Raw genomic sequence first — 23,834 nt, 5'->3', positions numbered from 1 at the left:
TCCAGGATTTTGGTCAAAAGTCGCACCGTGCTCCTCTCCAGAGAGATGAGGATATAACCGGGCACAACGGCAGGAGGAAGAAAACCTGAACTTGACTGTGTGAAATCATCTTTATAGACGCGCGTGTAATACGATATCACGTTTGTGGTTGTCCTTTTACCTTTGTTTACGTAATAAGAGTAATACAAATACCTAGTAGTATTATACATACATATAATTTCGTCTATATCTCTTGCGGGGTATATAGAGCCAACAGTCTTGAAATGATAGGCGTCGTTCAGCCTTAATAGTAGGAGTAAGTTAGTAGAATTATTGCTGCCTTAAATATATAAAGAAAAATAAAAACTGAAAGTAGATTAAAACTAAATCTACTTACAAGAAACATGAATCATCAAAACGACGACGAAGAATTAACCACGCTTAAAAAGATTTTTCATAGCTTTATTTATCTTATATATATTTTATAGTTTCTGGTTAATTGAGCGATTCTACTCCCCTTTGTAACGTTTGCAATTCAGAAAACATATACCAGATATTGTGTTCGCACTGGAATGTAAATAACCGTGCCGGGCGCTATAGTGTAGCTTCGTGTCCCATTTTGATCAGTCACAAAGTCGCGACCGGCGTAATCGATACATCGCCAATAATTTATCGGACTCCGGCTTTCAGGCCAATTAATCTTTCAGGGGCGATTTCGTTAATTATGAACGCCTTTGTTTGGGCTTCACACGCTTCGATGACAGCTTGATGTTAGATTCAGAGTTGTCAAACTTTATTTGTATGGATGCAAACTTTGTTCTTACGATTGATATTTTTTTAATAAAGCTTTGGAATCATTCGAACAGTGTATGTTAACGTGAATATGTACACTGTTATTGTACATTGTTGTGAATAATACAAAAATACCAAAGCGTTTACTATTCCCACAAGATACTAACAAAACGGTAATGATTTGTAAAGGGAAACCTTTATCAACTTTTATTCCTTTGAAAGTTTAATTAAAGTCAGAGCTTCAACAAACTGTAGTTAATTTAATAAACACATAAACAAGTGTTGTTTATCACAAAGCACTCGATGAAGCTATTTTTAGGCGAAATTAGTTATTTGGTTTATAGCTTGGCGAATTGGGTCGGCTCCAAATTAATTCGCAATTGGTACTACTTTAATGGTATCATCTGAGATTGATGATGTAAAATGAGTGTGTTTAAATAATATTAACTTAATACTGATGAAACCATGTAGTAGGTCTAACTACTATCCTTCATTAGTATGATAGAGAAAGAAAGTAAGGATATCTTACTCTTACACGCAAACTACTAAACAGCCTTCCATGAAAACTTAGGCATTGGGTGGACATGAAAGGTTTTATATAGATTTCAAAGGTTGATAATGCCGCAGGCAACAACTAGCATCCTATTATTGAAAAAGTGCTGTGAAGTTAATTCATGTCGAGCATGAGTCCGATTGAATTGGATTCTTGTGATATATGACCAATAACTGAATTGCAGCTCCAGCTATAGAGATCGTTGCCAAAATTTCCAAGTAGGTACCATCTATTTTTTCTACCGGTTTAAACAATACCTACTCGCCCATTTCAAGTTAGCAATGCTGTTATTATATAATTTTAGTTTGATAGTACATACGTACGTATACAAGTGTAATTATGTTTTTACCTTACGCGGGAGACAGAGCCAACAGTCTCGCAAAGACTGATTGGCCACGTTCAGCTGTATGGCTTGAAGATGGAGATGCAGTCGGAATGGACATGGAGGGCTTAACCTCGGTAAAACCAGTGTCAACGTTTTATGTTGAGGTCATGTGTTCTATCCAACTCCTAAGTTGGGCCTAAATGAAAGTAGAAAAGTCAAAGGAGCTTGAGAAAGATTTATTGTATAGGTCTAGTAGATCTGCTGATCAGAACACTTTACCTTTTTTATCTTCTTTGACTTCGCATAACTTCGATCGTGTGCCGTATCGGGAAAGTTTTTTCCGATATCATATTATCCGTTGTAAAGAAACGCAAACACATGGAACGACTCACTTATCTTAAGGAAAGGACTACAAAAACCGACTTGATATAAGACCTATATAACGAACGGAGAGATTTTGCCGGTGAAGACGCTTCTCTCAAAAGTTCGTAAATAAACTGTTCTGATTAGTTTTCCTTTACTATTTTTAGATTTATTATTTCAGACTCGAGTAGTACTAATAAAGGGAAACTAAATCATCATTAGATTCACACAAGAAACATTATTTTGACTTTGCCCCCAATATTATAAATCATGAAAATTTGTTATGTCAAATGTAATTCTATCATATCAAACACGGTTGACTATAATGAAATTGAATTCTGTCACCAGCATTCAGATTCCTGACGTGCAGTAGTGCTGCTTACAGCTTACAGAGAAACTGTTGCGAAACAGATTTTACACTAAGTTGTCGAGAGGTTTTGGCTGTATTTAGGTTTTCTTAGCTTCCAGATCCTGTTTATTAATTACTTAATTCGTAAAACAAATAAGTAGGTTACAATACGTCACTAAATTTTAAAACTAACATTATGATGTATCTCGTTGACCACTAAAAGCTCCATTGCTTTTTCGTGAACATGAAGGAGGATTTTCTTCTTAGGCTCAGAATGAAAACCCAAAGATTTACCAGTGCATTAGCAGCTAAATTGTTGAACTAGGTTTAATAAATCCGAGGAAACGGCGGTTTTCTCACATTTTCGTTCGCACGCCTAGAATTCAGCAAATAAATCTGTCTTATCTCTTACCCCTATTTTCTAAATTGCAGAATTTATCGGGGTCTTCTCAAGTAAATGTACATAACATTTTAGTATTATAGTTAGGACGATAAGGTTATATGGCAAGACTGCAATTAATTTAACTTGACAAGGTCTAGATTGTTTAATGTTCCGGAGAGTTTCATCAAGAATGACGCAGGAAGATCTAATATAGGTTGACTTCTTAGCGTCCTTCCACCTCATTCGAGACTGTGTTCACTACTGACGATGGTTTATAGTAGGCTTCTAGAGAATTCTGTGGTCTATGTATCATCAGCTAAATCTAATACAATTACTTCATTAATATTAACTGAACTTGAATTTATATTACAATCTTTTAGAAGAAAATGGGAAATTTGTCTGGATTGGCAGACTTTGTCAGTCGAGACACTTGCTGTAACACAATACTGATAACAAGCTCTCTGTCGCCTCTTGAACGCCCTTATCGCTTTCATTGTGGAAAACCACCGGCCGGCAGTATAGAGGTAGCAGGCCCCTCTGCAATACTTGTTGCTTCACCTTTCTGGTCCTCAGGTTTCCCTTTTTCATTAGCGATATTTTGGTGTTTTTTTGAAAATTGAGAACATTAATATGGAAAATCCTAATCAAATCGTCGACGTCCTGGCAAAAGGTCATGAACCGACGAGCCTGCATGAAAATAGCACTCTGCCTAACTGTCCTAGAAAGAGACATGATTTTCTTTGATATGTTTTTCAAACCGGAGACCTACACACACCATTGAAATTGTAAAAAAAATGATAGAAGGATCGTGACAAGCGAAAGTGCAACATCCGTTTACTTCTTGAAGAAAGAGATTATCTAAAAAATAGGACACAACATCTTATACCCAACAGTGAAGTACTCGTAATGTCTATCCATGTGTATATAATACTTACATGATACAAAGTCTTTAAGAGGCTCGTTGATGACATAACTCCATTATCTGTTTACGTTTATCGCGTTTCCATCGTCACATGTTGTCGTCTCTTGCTTTTTACGAGAGGTCAATGGCAGACCTTCGTCGTGTACTTTTTTTTTTACTTGTTTACGTTACACCGAAGGACGGGGACATGTGCGAAAATATTGGGCGGATAAGGAGGAATATGGTTTATTTATTTTGAATATACGAACGGTTGTTTGTCCTGATGATTTTTGTTTGGTTTCATATTCGATTCAACAATACGCAAACATTTTCGTATTTAATCAATCATAAAGGCTAGTCGGAAAAGCTCGTACTTTTTATTTTAGTATAAATTATGTTTCTTCGCTTTTATAGAAACTCCAGGTTATGTTATATGAGTATTTCTATTCTCCCAAGAAACTTAGTAGCGGGAGAATTTTCTACTGATTTTACACATCGATTTTTATATTTTCTATTGCTCCATTAAAATATACCTACATTTCACAAATTTCGTCTGAAAAGGTTTGACGGACTTGGCTATCCGATGACCACTGTAATGACCTGTAAGTGTGCGGGTCGTTTAATTAAAACTTACCTCATTAGTTCGCTCTTGTCACTGACCCTTGCCAATATTGCCAGCTAAGGAAAAAAAAAATTTTCCACTACGGTTGCCTTTACTTTCATAGGGTTCATGCAACTATATTATGAGATTGTGACATTCTTGATGTACGAAGTAAGGAAAGCTCGTTTTTTAGTACATCTCTCCGTTCACGCTGTAAGCAAATAACTTTGAAAAAAAAAAAGGAATACGTATTCCATTTTTTCCCAAACAAAAACCTATTACTTAAATCCGATAATTAATGAGAATATTGTTGTATGGATCTTGATTCTGTGGGCCTAACTTCAACATACCTTATTCTAAGCAACACATTTTTGTTCGTTGCAGGAAACAACCAAAGACGTTCGCATTCGACCACTGTTTCTTCTCCCTGGAGCCGTCCGCGCCACACTTCGCCTCCCAGGAAACCGTGTTCAACTGCCTCGGCAGGGACATCCTGGACAATGCCTTCGAGGGGTACAACGCTTGCATCTTCGCATACGGACAGACAGGTCAGTCCACATTCTCCACATTTATAAAGATTTATGTCTTCGGTGGTAATTATGATTTAAGTACTTTTCTCACTACATACACACATACTCTCGTCTATATCCCTTGCGGCGTGGACAGAGCCAGCAGTCTTGAAAGACAGACAAGACAGCTGTTATGGCTTTCTCACTATAAGCTGGTAAATTGTACAATTTAGATTTTCCTGACTTCTTTGTACCTACTAATTTACCATAAGTATACAGTTTTACAAGTTATATGATAATTATCTGTTTGACGAATTTCATTGATTTGACTTTGCCTAGATGCGTTTTATCATATCACGAGCTCTTTCTTATGCCTCAAGTTTGTCTAATGGCGCAAGTTCATACAACAGAATCCACTTAATTCCTGTAAAACATTTCTCGTGTTCTTCTTTTTGTATAAGATAGCGGGCGTTAAGCTGTGGAGTTAGTGGCCCATTTTCCACCACTTGATTCCCGACGTGAATTGTTTGTTTTTTTAAACTAGCCAAGTCGTCCGACGGCGTGATTAATGCCGCTACCTACTTCTGTTGTAATTTTAATCTTATTTATTACGGCCTCCGAGCGAAAATACATTTTGCGATGGTAAATTGCGAATTCAGAACATTTCCTTTTGGAAGTCTTTGCTTCGGAGTTTAGCTGTGTAAATGAATACTCGGAAATGAGTTTAAGATACGCTGTTTGGCAATATTTGTGCAGTAGGCACGTGTCGCTTTCTTTGACATGTCATGTGCGTGATCTTGTTAGCGGCAACGGAATTAATTGTCTAAGCCGTATTCACACTATTTGTTTACAAAAGTCTGTTAATATAGAAAGTTAAGCATCGAAAATAAACAATTGATTCTTAAAGATAATATAAATATTTGAGCGTATAACTTTTAATGTTGTTATGATAAATTTAGATAAAGAAATAAATATGAAATCAAGGAACAGATGCGTTGGTTCGGTTTTTAAAGGGATTACGATATGCCCACGCCCGTTGGCATCTAAAATTTATTTTATAACATAAGCTTAGTTTGTCATTTTTGTATAAGTTTTGTCGATGAAGCCTTAATATTTTAAAAATAAACATATTTATTTATCTTTGTACGAAGGTGGGAGTGCTTGGAGGCGTGGATAGTGGAGGCAGAGGCGGATCGTTAATATGTGTTTTGTGTATGCAAAATGAAATATATGCAGCGAGCGGTTCTAATTAATTTTTAAACAACCTAAATGTATAACGTTTCACTAATAATTTGTCCCTCTATTATCCATCCTGAAATAGAAATGTGGTTTCAGAGATTTCAGTCATTACTGATCGTGTATCAGTAATAACTAATCCATAGCCAAAAGTCGTATAACAGATCTTTCCTAATCCGAATATGCAGTAATTATTTATATGGAATGTCCCATTAAACGGTTAAATTATTCATTTGACTACTTCATTTCCAAAAACGCTAACTTTAATCCTGAACTTAATTCCAGTTAGAAGTTTACTGCATAGTTTGACATTTAGCTTCGGTAAGCAAGCACTAGGTCAGCTGACCTCCTTCTTCCAGGATAATGGAACTGAACTACGGTATTGAGTCCCACTTCACCTATTTTCCCGTCTACTTATTTTCCTTGACCTACATTTTTGCGTAGAAATTAGAGGTATTCACTTTTTCTTTTGATCGTTTCTTTTATGTTGGTAATGATTTATTAACTCTTAAAGTTATTCCTTGAGAAAGTTGTGTCAACGTGATTAATAATCGCAAAAAAAGGTTTAGTATATATAGTGTTAAATAGAAAAGTATTACTTATAGTATTGTGACTTAGAAAAAAATTAGGTATATAATAAAAGTTACACTGTAATCTTTTTTGCACTATTTTAGTAAAAAAACCTTACAGATTTCATAATATGTGTAATTTTCTTAATGCTCTCATTTAGCTAAAAATATACCGCCCTCAAAGAAAGTTTTTATGTTGGTCATATTTAAAAGGCGTACGGCGTTACTCGCAAAGTTCAAGCTGAATTTATACGGAGCTGTTTAATTACTCGGCCGAGTTAATTATGTATTTGCATCGCGCGACCTGCGTGCCTCATTGTGTAGGGCTCATGTTACGTTGGCGTGATTTATTTGTACTTTAACACAACTCAAACAATACTATGTTTTGTGAATAAAGCATTAGTTTTGGTATGTTGCATTTGTACAAAATTAGGATCATCACCAAAAATGTATTCGCTCTACTCAAGCATGGCTAGGTTTTTCACACTCTTGTGTGGTGCCACTTCTATGTACGAGTATACCTATATTTAATTGTTAAGTCAAACTTTCTCGTCGCAATTTTTTTACATACATATAATAGTAATGTATGTATGTAAAAAAACAAGTGATAATACAATCAAAACCACCGCACCATGATGAGAGATTTACCCTGTAAATTTTTACTCGGATCAAACTAGTTATCAAGTCAACGCGAATTGGTTTAGAATTGCATTAGTGCCATCGCGTTACCACTAGTTGGCGCTAAAAAAATCTTATAAAAATAGGTGAATAGGAATATTTACTTAACGTTCGCTTTAAGAATTTCTCACGTATACACGCTCGAATAATTCAAAGAATCATCACTGCCGTGAAAAGCTCAAAGGACGCGCGTCTCTTTCGCACGTCGTTCACATTTTCAACGTATTAAAAACATAAAAATTTTATACATTTTTTCTTTTGGATAACTTTTCTCCATTCTAAGTTAACTTTTACTGAAAAAACATTATATTTACTGTGACAAAAAATGGCGCGAGTTTTATGCACGCTGCCATATAACACCTACACGAAGTTGTTAAATAAAATAGGAACCTACTTTTTTGTTTATATTCGAGGGATGAAAAGTTCTTGTCAGTATTTAAGAAAAATATTTGTGAATGGTTATTTTTTTAAGTTTTTTCAAAGTAACACTTTTTATAATTATTCATTTATTTATTATTTTATCATTTTTGTACAAAATACAAATGTAATTGGCGGACTTAATGCAAGAAAAATTATATACCAGACAACCATTGGATCTGACAGGGAACTTTAAGTGTGGTCATACTAAATAAATATTTTTATACTTACAGAAAATAAAATAATTATAATAAACATGCAAAAAAACTACGATAAATAAACAGTGTACATAAATAAATAGATGAAGCGATTACCGAAATTAGTGTATCAGTATTGTATAACTATATAGTAATTTACGTACAGAAAGGTAAAGATGTATATTTTTGAAGTTAAGTACCGAAATACATATCTACTTTCGTATTTTAGTTTACTAAAAGTTTGTTATTCGACAACAATAACATAAATTATACCCAGTTGGTTTGGTTATTAAGGAAAACAACAAATTGTTACGAAAATAGCTACCCGCAGCCTTTGAATAGGTCATGGGTTGTTCCCGTTTTGACTCCCTAATGTTGCTAATTCGGGATTCGTTTTCGATTTAGGCCCCTGATTACCATAACAGACGAATATCCTAACCTTACTCTATGAAATTCTGTATAGTGGTCTAAGTTATTAACGATAGATGGAGTGGTCTTCTTCTAAAGTGCTGGGAACTAGAAATTTTAATTGTCATCCTTCTACCTTATGGCTTAAAAAAGAGGTGCCCAGAGTCCACTTTTAAGTAACTAAATGACCTTGGAGACATTGGATACTAACCCAGATCGGTCGTACGTGTTTTCAGTTTTGGTTTTAAGGTAGCTTACCTAGTTTATTTTTCGCATATTTATATCATGTGTAGGAGAACACGCAAAGATGACAACCCATCTCCTAATTTGCGTCAACATTTTCTCAAACGAGTCGCAATTTGTGCCCCATGTATCAAATTTATGGAGGTGAAAATATAAGCAGCCGATATTAACATTCCTTAAGTATGACAGGAATTTAGGGACGGAGCGTGCTAAATCCCAAATTGAATTAACAACCTATATATTTTAGTAATACAGAATTAAGAAGGAAGTAATTAATTAAGAGTCATGTTAATCAAGTCTTCTTGAAGATAAATTTTGTTATGGAGGCATCATTTAATAATTTGAAAATTTTATCATATAAATGTGCAGATAATGAGAGGAATGAGGGATCGTTCTCTGTTTAAAATGTCAAAAATATTTCTCGCGTTTCATATAAAATACATATATTGTAGTTGGACTATTTAACTGACTATTTATTTGACTAAAATTATAATTTACCTGTTTCTGTGACAGAGTCAAAGGAGTTAAGATTTCAATGCTCCTTTGCTGCACTAGCTATAAATGGAAATGTTCAACCAAAAACCCCCATCTCAATTAAGTTTATCGTATTCAGTACCGCTCGACCTACACTAAACATATGGTCAAATCTGTTTTATTCCCAGTGGAGCGATTGTCTATGCATATATAGGTACATAGGTTATGTAATAAAGGCGGCCTCTGTGGCGCAGCGGTAGTACGCTTGCCTGTGACACCGGGGGTCCCGGGTTCGAATCCCGGCCAGGGCATGATGAGAAAAGAACTTTTTCTGATTGGCCTGGGTCTTGGATGTTTATCTATATAAGTATTTATTATAAAATATAGTATCGTTGAGTTAGTATCTCGTAACACAAGTGTCAAACTTACTTCGAGGCTAACTCAATCTGTGTAATTTGTCAAAAAAAAAAAAAAAAAAAAAAAAAAAAAAAAAAAAAAAAATAAACCTCTTAAAATTATCAGCTCTTAAGGCTCGAGTCTCTATATATTTATCAAGGCAAACTGAGTTTCACTCAGATTTTTTTTTCCATTGACTTTTGGCCTATTTGTAATATGGGTAAGAGTTATATCTTGTGTCTAATGTGATTCTTATTTATTCTCCAACTCTCAATTCTCCGCACAATTTTAGCTAACAACAACAAGGTTCGGGCACAAAATGTGCCAGCGATGGTCCGATAGCAGAAAATTAATTGTTCCAGCACCGAGATCGTGGCCATGTCTGACGAAATTTTAATTGCTTTTTGGTCGTAAGACTAAAATCAGTTCTAATTTGTTGAAACACTGTGTTTGGATGATATTGATTTAATAAGGTCGGTCTGTGAGTTTTGAAGGAAATTTTTTAAGTAGATTAGTAATTAACTCTTTCGTTCTTATCTCTCTATCTGTATATAAAACATATAGACACCGACTGATTGCCTGAAATATCAACGCACAGCTTAAACTAGGCCTTGAGTTGTTTTTTAATTACGCGATGAAGCGGGCGCACTATAAAACATTATACAATTCGTTATCAATTTTGCAACTAAAAAGCACAAATCGGAATTAGAATTTCGGAATCAATTTCCCGAGTGTGACAGTTCCGCTGGCCTACAGGAAATTGCCTACATACGTATTTCAATTTTATAAATACGGCGACAGAGTATCGTTGGCTATCAGCGGTATGTTTGATTGGGTTCTCCTTCTTATTGTGATGCTATTCACAAATACATAGTGACTGGTTCAATTTCAATTCCACCAGTAAGCCATACAGCTGAACGTGGCCTTACAATCTTTTGAAGCCTGTTGGCTCTGTCTATCCCGTGATGGATAAAGACGTGATGATATGTGTGTTTATTCGCGTATTTCTCCCATTACCGAATATGTAATTGTTGTGCGGTATAGAATAGATGCACCTTCTTATATCGAACAACAAATAAAATACTTTGTATTTTCATTAACTCTTCTGAAAATTCCAGACCAGCTTTTAGAGTTCAAATTAAAATCGTTTTTCATTTTACGGTAACACTAAAGACCTAAAATTCATTACGTTAGCGTAGTAAATTCACGTGGAACGACCTCCCGGTCCCGTCAGCACAAATTTGTCTCTCAGGAGTAAGGTCGCGTCTTCGTAGATAAGTCGGCGCTCTGACAAATTTGTATGTTGGTTTACGTCCGCACATACATAAATAAGATTTTTTGGGTTATTTTGATTTACTCCGTCCGTATCAAGCTAAGCTTTGATAGAAATTTCTCATGTGTGTTATATACTATGTGTATAACGCTTCAAGCATTAAGTCCGCTAATTGTGCCATTCATTGGTATTTTTAGCCAAATAGCTGAACGTGGCCTATCAGTCCGCTCAGGACTGTTGGCTCTGTCTACCCCACAAGGGATATAGACGTGATTATATGTATGTATGTATGTATTGGTATTTTTTACAATAAAGTTTAAATAAATAAATATAGTTATACTATTAATAAAATAGCAAAAATGAAAATGCAAAACTAATTTATTCCAGCTCTAAAATACTTGTTTGTTTCAAAAGTGACTGCTTTCATGTAACTGAAACTACGAGTGTAATACGACCCGCTTCTGTAGTAATGTATCAAGTTTTTGTCGACAAAGTTAAAACATATAACCTTTACACAAAATCACAATCCATCATAGCAGCTGTACGTTAATGGTTGATGTGCACCCTGCTTTACGATAATTATTTAGTTTAATAGTGTAATTATTTAAAATAATCGCGCAATTAGTCGACGGCTCGGTGTTTATTAAGAGAACACGTCGCCATTTTGTAGGGAGGGACGAAAGAGAAATTGATTGGCTCGATTCCACGCTGTCTCTTGGGGACGAAAAGTTCGTCTTCATTACTATGTATTAGAAAACTCGAGATTGTGGCGTAGGGCAGCGCCACCATTATTTGTGTAGCGCCACTTTTTATGTGTATGTATGTACGTGAATGTCGTAAAAAGCGAGATATAATTATGCATTTTTGCCTAGTAAAAGAACTGTGTAGAAATATATCCATGTATGTATAGGTCAATACTACTACATCATGTCTTTTGCTGGGTCATTTAGATCAGAAGGCATTCGGTTCGCGTAAGTACTGCCTTATTCACTTTTGGATTGTGGTCACGAGCTTAACCCGGGATTCCTTAGAGGACGCCGCAACCGGGACACTAGTACTCAGTAACTCATGGACATTTTAGATATATCTACTTCGTGGTTAATTATTTGAGTTTATTGCCAACAATCTTAAGACCGTTTTAAAATAGTTTAACTAAACGAATTGTCTACCCGTTTGCTTATGATCCACTGGCTATGGAACTAGTGACAATTAATTTCTCAGCGGAAACATATTTCAAGCATTCTATGCATATAGTATGTCACGCGCCTGTCGACTGCAACACGAGTACATTTCCATGTTCAATGTCATCCTTTGATTTCTGTATTATTTCTTCGCAATACCGTTTTATGTTCACGCTATAATTCAAAATCAAGTGCATACTAACGTGAATATTTATTACAAGCGGCTTTCGCAAATCCCACAGGAATAATACTTTTTCTTAGAACTCTTAAAATCTCCGAGATAAAATAAAGTTTCATTACGTGCGCGTTTAATACCTGTAGTATTTATTAAAAGTTCTCTTAAAATATCGAAAATTTCCCTAGATTTTAAGCACAATATTATAAGTATTCTTTTCAATATAACATTCTGAGTAGACAGTAAGACGTGGAATTGATAGTCGGAACAATCAATTCAGGAATAAAAGTTAACTAACGCTAATTTTTTTCAAAGTATCAATAAAATAATATGTACATATGTGTAATAAAAAGCTTTACCTATTCCTTTCTCTGCGTCCTCTTAAAAAAAGAATCGGGTTCAATGACGCGTGGAAATAATACAATTACGAATTTTCCGACCCTCTTCAATTCAGGCACAGAATAACCAAGGTACATAGGGATAGTTATAACAATGAGTCCGGCATTTTTTTATATTGTGGTCAAAATCTTGTCACAAAACATACTCACACTCACATACACATGTAAACAGAAAATGTATTTTCGCTTCAACTCTTAAATTAAGCTGTAATAGAATTAAATAATAATCTAAAAAGAATTGTTTTTTCCGTTCAGTAAAGTAAAAAAATATACGACCTTCATTGAATGTTTACATATATTACGGCTTGTAAACAGAGCCAACAGTCTAAAAAAGACTGAAAGGCCACATTTAGCTTCATTGAATACCATTGAGAAATTGTCTTTTATCTGGTTATCCATATTAACTTTTGCCTGATGAATTCATTTCAAAATGTTTTCCTGCTTTCATGATATGAGTAAATAAGGAAAATTTTATACGAAATGTGATGTGATCACGAAAAGTGGATAAATTTCCAAGAAATGTAATACCGTACTGGTTCGAATATGTATCACTACATAAAATAGTTCCCTTTTTTCTATGTCTGTCTGTCTGCTAATTTCGGAAAGTTGTGGATGGATTTTGTTCCTGTTTGAAATGTTGAAAAGAGCGTTTTCTGTGTAAGGTTTATATGTATAAATACTATCTGATGCAAAGCCGGGGCGGGTAGATAGTAAATAATCTATTAGAAAATTACTCTTTTTGCTATAAGTCTTACAAGTGAGTGTGTGGACATCAATCCGGAATAAATTAGTAATTCAGAGGCTTTCAGCCGTATAAGGTTACAGCAGTCTTGATTTGAATATTTATGTAACCGAGTAGCATTAGGGTTTCCAAATATCTGGATTTTATAAAATCCCTTATACATTTTTACACCAGTTTATTATTTGTTTAAATTTGAATCAGTTGAGCTGATACATACATACATACATACATATGGTCACGTCTATATCCCTTGTGGGCTAGACAGAGCCAACAGTCTTGAAAAGACTGAATGGCCACGTTCAGCTATTTGGCTTAATGATAGAATTGAGATTTAAATAGTGATTCTTTAAAATGAAATAGTTACGGAAAATGTGTTTATATACATCTTTGATATACGAAAGTAAATGAATTTAATTGGGGAATAACTTTAACTTGAAAAATGTATAGGCACTTCAACATTTTCAGGGACGATTTATAAAATGTGCACTCTTTCAATTGTGGTTTTGTTTACTCTGCATGTGAGTATTGTAAGTTCACAACAAAAGGCGGATTAAACTCCACATAAACCATTGTGGTTCGCGAATGTGGCATTGGATATGAATAAAATGCGCTTTCCGTGTGCACGGTCAAGTAAAGTCGGGTTTTCATGCATCTAAGGAATATAATTATTTTGCAGCAACATTCGGTCGAAGGTCAAAAAATATTAAGGTCAAAGTTATGTATCCATAAAAGTAAATTTCCAAATTAAAGTTATAATAGTTTGGAGTTATGTTTAATGACGAATTTCTCATTTAAATATTGATAGTAGATACGCGCTTGAACAAGTCTTTCAAACAATTATGCTATATTTTTTACGAGTATCATATACCTAATCTATGGATAAAGCGAATATAGTGGAAAAAATAACCTTGTACCATGGTGATTAGCTTCCTGAATACGTTACACATTGGCATGGTAAATGGGAATAAGAGGTTTTCAAAGTACTGCTTATCATACACAAATACCCGATTCATTCCTAAAAATTCATATTAAAAACACGACTGAATAAAGTTTAAAATAACATCAGACAAGTCCAAAATATTTTATCATTTAAAAGCTTGGCTGCACTGAATTCGGCAATGTGTTTTTGATGATCGCCGACATGGAAAAATGTATTGATAGGAAAAATTGGATTTCAATTTTGAAATTGAATTTACTGACGCAAATAACGAATTTTGACACACCATTTTATTGATTCATATTTTTATTGTATTGCGCGATGAACTCTAGATATCCCGTTTCAAATTATAATAAAAAGCGAAACAGCGATAGTTATAGCGCGATAAAAACAGCGTCGAGCGTGCCATGCTACGGGGTGCTACATTATAAAGTGTAATACTTTTGTTAGATAAGAACTTTTGGTTCAGTAAAAATTCATTTAGTAAAAAACTATAATGTATATTTAGTAGGGTAAGGTAGTTCTTTCATTCATGATGTCCAAGCTCTTAAGTTGTGCATAATTTATTCTTAAATCCACAAAAGCGGACTGGCCTCGCTTCATTCTCTCAAGAGAAAAAGGCAATGGAAGTTTACTCTTAGCCCGTGGAAAGGAATTATTCATTTTATTAAATAACAGTTTATTATAAAGTCATTTCATTTAACCTTTGCAAGATTTTGTATAAAATGGAAAACCTAAACCTAATTACAAATTAGTAATTGAAGTACAAGCCCAGGAGGATGATGTTGACATTAAAACGAAATCCTTTTTTTCAATTAGTTATCAACATTAAAATTTTATTCGAATAATATTACTCAATGTTTGCTACAGAACATTAAAGTACCAGAAAAGCAATAACGCGTGATAACAACGATATCAGAGTACACAATCGTATGGTATCGAGATCTCGCAATACGTTCCGAGCGCCAATAACCCGATGTATCGATGTTTAGTGCTGTTCTAATGCGTCTGTATGCTGTAAAGATGTACCATGTTCAACCGGCTGGATTTATGATACGATGATAATAAAGCGAAGACTACTTGTTGAGATATTTGTTTTTTTTTTTAACTTTACCGAATCTACTATCAATATTCGACTTTTTTTAAGCCAAATAGCTGAACGTGGCCAATTAACAAGACTGCTGGCTCTGTCTACCCCGCAAGGGACATATACGTGATTATATGCATGTATGTTCTGAAGAGATTTATTGACAATATGCAACCGAGAGTTACGCTAGGACAAATAAGAAGGAAAAGTAAGACATATTACCAGAAAAGAAAATACCATATATAGCCTACATGACTTTTGTTTTTACAAGCCAAATTATTGTGTCCGTGTAAAAGCAGACAGTGATAACAATAATATTGTCCATAAATAAGAATGTTTATTGGCAGTGGTGCAAATAAAGCGTGCTCCTCGAAGTTGCGAATTTCCCTTGCCTATTCATACGTATTGGAATACTGCCATGTATAAAGTAAATGCTGCAACTTCCCCACATTACATCCGCAATCGCGCTTTATTTGAAGTTGCTAGTTTAAACCTATTGGAGATGTTCTAAAGGTTCAAGATGTAAACAATTTTAAAACATTCTATAGATGTCATATTTTGTTTACTTGTTTATTACAGTCGAATAAAAAGTTATATTGATATTTTTTCCATGTCGGTTTGATAGCGATGCTTTTCTGCTGTTGCGGACTTTAAAAGTCAGTCAGAGGAAAGGCTTTGAAAAACTTTAAATTTTTCTTTTTACGTTGATCAGCGAATTTAATAAAGAACTTAATTCCATTAGCTCAAATATAATGCAGCCAATCTCGTATATCTATTAATTCAGTCTACTCCGTAATAGATAAATATATGATACATTGTATTATGTATGAATCCATTGTTTCAAAAAGGCGAAGGATCAACATTATGATGAAAAATCCCTACTATATTTCAAACTTTATCTTAATGAGTGTGGCTGTGCCGGGAACAAAGAGGGCTTGCGACTGCGGCACAGTTTTCTGCCGTCTCACAATAAGGCTTTGTGGGAAAGCCCCCGTGGGATTTTACGTAGGGATTTACATGAAATCGTCAGGTAACTTCGGGTCTCCCAGGCGAGTGGAAAGTATTGTGGATGTATGTATTATTTGTGACTTTTGTGTTCTGCTTGATATATTACGTATATACATATGTATATATATTTGTATTTTGGCTTTTGTACAGTGGTTTGGCGCTTTGTCGTCTTAGTCAAACACTGACTCAAAATGTTGGCTTTGTTTATACTTATGTTACGTTGTCGTCGTCGTAACGTAAAACCTCTGAAATTTGCTATTTGTGCCACTATGTAACTATGCTGACCGCATTTCAAATACATGCAAATTTGTAGAAGTTTAGCCTTACAGTTGAAACTTGTCACGTCTGTAAGTTTCATTGACAAAGTTAGTACTAGCCACCATGTATAGATCCAATTTAAAGTTACAAGTCCTAATTAAATCGCGTAAAGAATCAAAATACGTTTGGAAAATGCATAGAAATAGAAAATGATTGTGAAAATGGGTTCATCGTAGCGTTCGTAGCATAGCGCTACGAAGTGCTACGCCATTATCCTAAGCTACGAACGCGCTACGATGCTACGATTGGTTATTATGGCGTACTAGCAATCAAATGGTAGCGAAATTACGAGTACTACTTCAGTACAATCGAAGTAACATTACGACTAGATCGTAATGTTATTCGATGTAATCTTTTTCTTTTCAATTTTGACGTTTAAGTTTTTTGTCCTATAGCCACTTTGACTATCCGATATTGCCGGTGCCTGCATGCATGATGATGACAGTAGGTAGTGTTTCTTAGAGTCTCCTCTCTAAACATTGCATTAAAAATTACTTTAACATAAATTCGTTTAACCCGTGGGAAGCCAGCGTTTCAGCTTGTGGAGACGAAATTAATTTATATTCAATACTAACGTAATTTGTATGCATTTCATATACAAGCTTATATAAGTGTTGTTATCTGCCTTGTTATGATAGATTATTTTCTAGTTTGGAATATGACGAGTATGTTTACATGTTATTATCGCTTGCGATCCACCGCAAATTTGCACTGATTAAAATTATGTTTACACCAAATTGCACTGATGAAAATAATTCTTATCTTTAAAAAATTGTTCTTTCTAGGAAATCTGAAACAAACATGTCTTCAAAATACACGAATTGCATTGATTATAGTTTAAGTTTATCTACAATAATAATGCTTTATGATAATGTCTTTTTCTTAAATCTTCAATGTAGTTTTAACAGAGAGAGGTTTGTCGGTAAAGTGTGAAAGAGTAATTAAACCCATTAATTGCACCTATTGGGGTTATGTAACGCGAAGTGCAGGAACAAAGACTGCACCCAGGTGACCTAAAACTGCAGGTGAACTATATGCATTTCTGTGCCGGAGTGGGCGGCACGGGTAGCGAACTACAGCGGGCCAAACATAAAGCTTTGAAAGTATTTGATTTAGAGAGTTGAGGTGACGATGCGATTCGACTAAGTTTTGTATTTAGGCAAATATTTTTTCCCTTACGAAAACTTTATGTTTTACTGGAATTAAAATTTTTAGTTATTGGCAATTTAAATAAGCATATACCTAGTTATAATATGACGGCCTCTGTGGCTCAGCGGTAGTACGCTTGCCTGTGACATGGGAGGTCCCGGGTTCGAATCCCGGCCAGGGCATGATGAAAAAAGAACTTTTTCTGATTGGCCTGGGTCTTGGATGTTTATCTATATAAGTATTTATTATAAAATATAGTATCGTTGAGTTAGTATCTCGTAACACAAGTCTCGAACTTACTTCGAGGCTAACTCAATCAGTGTAAATTGTCCAAAAAAAATAATAATATTTGAACTGAGTTGAAAGATACGACGAAGCGAAAGAAGGACGTAGAGTTCGTGGCAAGTGTAAAGATGTAGTCTCTGCCTACCTCTCACGGAAGAAGTCAGGCTTTTTTTGTCACTGTAAATTGAAATGTCAAGCTAATTTTGTTCACACATTATAGAATAGAAATACTCGCTCCTCTTTCGCAATTTGCACCCTTGCACTAACTTTTAACTATCTAGTGTTTGCGTTCGTTAATTGTCAGAGGCGCCACGACTCTATTTATTCTGTAAAATGTAGGACGATGGACTTGCGAATTAATCTCGCTCGTAAATGAAGTTATGGTGGCATTTTTGATAGAATTGTTAAGCATATGATCAGTAAATTGTTAAGCATATAATCAGTTTACTAAGTAAGACTTCTTTTCTTCTAGAGATATGTAGAACACATACCTTATTCTTTGAAGAAATTCTCAGGTATGAATAACTGTTTACATGGGTAAGAGTTTCATATTGCTAATGTCGTAGGCCCCGTCGTGTTTTTCAAGTGCCAATGTAACCTCGGAAATGACGTCAAGAGCTGGCTCCCTGCCAACGCTTAGCATCCGTCCAGTCACGTTGACGTGACATTCGCGTATATCAAGAATAATCTAGATAACCTACTGTTGAACTAGTATTAACTTTCTTTGGGAATCCCGGAAAATCCTCACTTAGTGCACCCCTATATCACATATGATACCTACTAGCGTCATTTCAAGTTTTTATGCCCATTTGATTTAGGCTGTGCGTTGGGATTTTAGTCAATAAATTGATGTCCTCTTTAAGATATTTACATAAATAAATTTTTATACCTATGCGATCGCTATTAAGTGATGCTTATATATGGAAAGAGTGAGCCCGCGACAAATCGCTTTCCATGTCTCTGATATGTTGAGAGTAAATATTTTTTTTCAACTCAAATTTTACTACCGGTTCGCTTGGAAATAAACATTTCGACAAACGCCATCAATCCTAAGTGCCACTTGGCCCATTTATTACACTTGAAATACACCAGAGATACAATTAATTGTTTATACAGTACCAATTCATCATTAATGGCCATTTGGGAGGCCTCGAAATTTGTTTGAGTTAGCTCCTTACTGTAATAAATAACTATACCCCTTGACTGTCAAAGCATTTCTTTTTCGTTTGATTTGGCAGTCTTCAGCCTTTGGATTTTTATGTAATCGATGTTATTATCTTCCTGGCGTTTATCCTGGGGCTCACTTTATGATGACCATCAATTAAAAAGTCAACAATGAAAACCTTCACTCTTTAATGGAATGCATTCATTCAATATCAGTCCACACCCAACCTTCCTTAGATTCAAGCAAATCCATTTGTACAAAGTTCGTAGTAATCCGGCGCAATGCCCCGGACTTTCAGCAGGAATGTTGGCTCGTCGCCAATTTTTCTGAACTCGTGGATAGATGGGATAAGTTAGCAGTCTTCGCCATACTAGGTATACAAATTTTAATATGTTGAATTTTTGATTGCTTAATTGACGCAAATACGATGCTTGGTTGTTAAATTACAATTATTCTGAACTGATTAATATTCCTGTAGACGTTTCTCACGGCGGTGGTCGAATTCATGGTTATTTATCAGAACTTATGACTAATTATCTTATAAAAAATATAGATGTATTAAACATATATCACATAATATGCACATGTGCGCACAATACACTCCACAGTCTCGCTTTACCAAATAGTTTGATGCACAGCACAGCTGGACTGGTCCGTGGGATAGCTATAAATTTTTCAAGCTTCCACTCCGAGCGTACAGTTGCCAGTAAAAGTTGACGCGGAGCTGGGATTTCTCGGAAGTTGCAATACTGTATTTCATGTCAAGTTTGCGAGATTCGATATGGCTACGTAACATCGATTGTGATACTTTAACATATATCACAAACTAAGGACAATATTTCTTGGTGAACTCAATGTTCAATAGGGGGTTTCTTGAATTATTGTTTGTTACATGATTTGTGTATGTTGAAAGTACTTGAAAATTTGATCATCGTGTTTAATCGATATATGTTTGCAATGTTCTTTTAGTTAAAACTGCTAAGATTTGTCCAAAAATAATCAGGGATACGTACCGGATAGCTTCTTACTGTCGAATAGACTAATTACCTGCCTCTATTTTCTAATTAGAAACGCTTTTGTCATAACTTCCTTACGTTGGCTGATTTTTTTAAATATTGTAAACATATTATATAAGTACAAAATATACGTACATACGTTAGCCTCAGGTGTTTCTTATTGTATAATATATCCATAAATCAAAGGAATCGCCATCTCTTACCATTGTTTCGATATATCGACGATATTGAATGTGTGTATTCTTACCTCTCGGGGAACATTTTATTTGCATTTACATTTGTAACGACTGATATATTAGTGGATCCAGCATGAACATCTAGATGTAAGATAAATTTTGTTTTGCGAATTTTGAAGGTTAAATAGACTAAGGGTTAAGTGGTAACCGAACAAAATATAATATTTGTTTGGTTTTGCATTGGCATGACACTGGCTGTTGCATTATTTTTTATGTATTGTATGCGAGACATTCGGAAGAGAAAAATTTTAAACGTTTTTCTTTTTAAATTGCATGTGCATTTGTTGTCACTATTCACAATGGTTCTCTCGCTTCGTGACATACTCGCTCGTTACTATAGCATTGTGTGTTTGTTTCGCATTTTTCCGTTTCATTCCTCTTGGATCCGTCTAGCAGATGTCATATTAACCGGGTTCCCTGACTGAATACATTTATGAATGGTTTTTGTTTCTTTCTTGTATTGCCGTAGTCCTGAATAAAAGATTTGTTTTAATGATTTATTTTGATTGTAACGTTTCCCTTCTTGGTAGCTTTGTGTTACGTAAAAACAATTACAATGTAGTAAATTTGCTTAGTATGTTTATTGTACTAGAAAGCCCGCAGACTACTGAAAATATCTACAAACCGTACGTAAAGGGTTAAAGGTTAAGGTTGTCTTAGTTAAGAAAAACTTTACAGAACAAAGGTAATCATTAGGCACGGTAATGGGTCGTCCTTTGTTTTTCTTACCCTTACTTGGAATTGTGGTGAGTTGGCTTTCAAATTACTGAAGAATTTCTCGCGTTTTGTCCAACTATTGTTATAGGTAAATGGATTTTAATTTGGGATTTTACTTTTTTTAGTTCTGTGCAGGCAGATACTAGATTTTGATGTGTACGTAAATGTAATAATAGCTTTTTGAGCAATTATTTGCACGTCTGTCTACCCCAGTAGAAATCAGTGTATAAATTTTTTGATATTTAAATTTTAACGAAATCACGGCTTGATAGCTTCCACTACCTATCCTATCACCTTCCTATCACTTTAAATCTAGCAATCATTTCGTTTCTTACTAGATTTGTGTTTATACACTTTAAATAGATAATTTTGATCATACAATAGTTTTTACTACTATAATATTACTCGATCAATCATAATTATATGCTGAAAACAATGCTATTATTGGCATTTGAAAGCAATGGTTTTCATTTGCGCTCTAGTGCTGCGGTCATGTTGGCCGTAAACATTGATTCTGATCCGCTAACAGTTGTGTTTGCTGTGCTCCGAATAATAAACTGATTTGTGTGCGCTGGGCCTATTGTTTAAATGAAATCTGTATCATATTGCTAAAGAGATAATTGTCATAATCATACAATCGAAAGTTGCTCACTACTTCATCCGCCTTAAATCTATAAATTTGAACTTATCTTATTTTACTTTGACTAAGCTATATTACTGCAAAGATTCATGAAGGTTCAGTTGTAGCCTGAAATAGGAACACACATGTCCACTCATCCTTACAAGCTTTCGCATTTATGATACATACTAGCTTTTACTCGCAATTATGCCTGCGCAAGTGCCATCTACAAAAGAATACCGAACAAAACAAAAACAAAATATACAAAAGAATATAGATCTGTTTAGTGGTTTACCTGTGAAGAGGTAGCAATTAAACTCACTTTCGCATTTATAATATTAGAATGGGTTATTAGTATAAGGATTTTATATTAGCATGTAAGCATCGTATGATATTTTTTAACACGATCAATATTTTGTTTATCATGATCAATATCTAATATCATAATGATCACTATTCGTATTAGGATTACAACTGGCAGGAAACCATTCACATAATTACTCTTATATTTTGAAACATTCGCAGGAAGTGCATTATATTTAATTATAATAAAATCATACTCTGTAACAGTAAAAATTATCTGATAGCCTGTTTATCACTCGCGTAAATCTTTGTTCATTAATTTTAAAAGTATTCAAACATAACCGTGTTTAAAATTAGTGTGTATGAACGTAACTGCTGGTAAGGTATACATGACTTCATTAACAGTTACATATAAATGTATAATTGTTGGTTACGGGAAATCTTTTGTTTATAAAAACATGCAAATGTTCGGTTAATTTGTGAGAGGATTAATTTTGAAAAGCCTTTTAGTTTTAATACAAAATAATTTACCAATTGTTTGGAACTTTATTTCGTTTATTGTGGAAACATAATGATTGAAAAAACTTTTTTACTTATGGTTTTGTGAAACCAAGAAAGTGAAATGAACATTTCAAATGAATAACATTTAGTCTCTTAAAGTTTTACAGGTTGCCTCATTAGGAGGCCTACATGAGTAATTAAAAAAAAACAATGAAAATATTTGTAAAAAGGTAATAAGACACGATTTTTTAAAATGGTTGTACATATGTATGTAAAATGTAGGTAATCGTCTTCTTAATATTGAGTATTTTTTAACCAAACTCAGTTTTTGAGTAAACTCTCATCCCCATAATCTTCGTCGTTGTCTTTTTTATAAAAAAAAAATATTTCAAGCTCCAAATTATTCCGTGCCCATTTTAGCCAATAGCGTATTCCCTCTTTTTACTAAGAAATTTAAATTTGTTTCAGGTTCAGGCAAATCGTACACGATGATGGGCACGTCTGGGGGTGATGAAGGCGGCATCATCCCCAGACTATGCAACGCTCTGTTCGAGCGGATCGCCAAACAACAGTCGCCGCCAGCACTCACATACAAAGTGTGTACTCAGTAAACTCTCATCATCAATTTTGTTTAATAACGGATAATTTATGGGAAATGTTTAATTCGAGCCTGGCGACACTTAAGCTGTCGCGGATCTCTTGAAAATCCTTCACAATTGATGCAGATGTTTGAACATTCTGAATACTTATTTGGTGCCTATGACTATCATTACAATAATTATGTATTCCGTAGGTGGAAGTGTCCTACATGGAGATATACAACGAGAGAGTACACGACCTTCTTGACCCGGAGACCACGAAGCGGTCGCTGAGGGTTCGCGAGCATGTAGTCTTGGGACCCTACGTCGACGGCTTGTCGCAACTCGCCGTCACCTCGTTTCAGGTAAAGAATAAAAAAAAAATATACGACAAAAATACTGGCCACAAATAATAAAAGATACATAAGTGCTGCTTCACAGCTGACTTCAAGACATGTTTTCAATGAGTTATTTCAAACTTCCGTGACTGAGTTACAACGTACAGCTCAAATCACCGGGTCTAGTCTAGGGACTTGAGATTTGAGATGGAGGTCCCTTATGTGGTCTAGGGGTGCACTAAGAGAGGAGTTTCCAAAATTCCTTATATTTCAGATTTTTAGTATGTTTGTTTGTTGTGGTTTCTTTATCGATAACTCGGCCAATTGAGTAATGATTTTAAAGATTCTATTTTGCATGTCTGTTAAGTATTTGTGCCTGAATGAAAAAAAAATGTTTTACAGTTAATTGTTATTTTTAATGCCAACAAAATACTTT

At 34.7% G+C, this 23,834-nt stretch overlaps 1 protein-coding gene across 2 annotated transcripts in view; it reads left to right on the top strand.

Moving 5' to 3' along the window:
• LOC106129815 (kinesin-like protein KIF13B) overlaps positions 1-23,834 on the top strand; it is a 115,077-nt gene that overhangs the window by 49,868 nt on the left and 41,375 nt on the right. For both annotated transcript variants that reach the window (XM_060952570.1, XM_060952564.1), the window contains exons 3-5: positions 4,630-4,793; positions 22,951-23,078; positions 23,276-23,425. In XM_060952570.1, the coding sequence (XP_060808553.1) occupies positions 4,630-4,793; positions 22,951-23,078; positions 23,276-23,425 (442 nt within the window). The remainder of the gene's footprint in view (positions 1-4,629; positions 4,794-22,950; positions 23,079-23,275; positions 23,426-23,834) is intronic.

Source organism: Amyelois transitella, chromosome 3 (assembly GCF_032362555.1).
Source record: "Amyelois transitella isolate CPQ chromosome 3, ilAmyTran1.1, whole genome shotgun sequence".
In the NCBI taxonomy this organism is placed as follows: domain Eukaryota; kingdom Metazoa; phylum Arthropoda; class Insecta; order Lepidoptera; family Pyralidae; genus Amyelois; species Amyelois transitella.
This window is presented reverse-complemented; position numbering and strand designations above follow the sequence as displayed.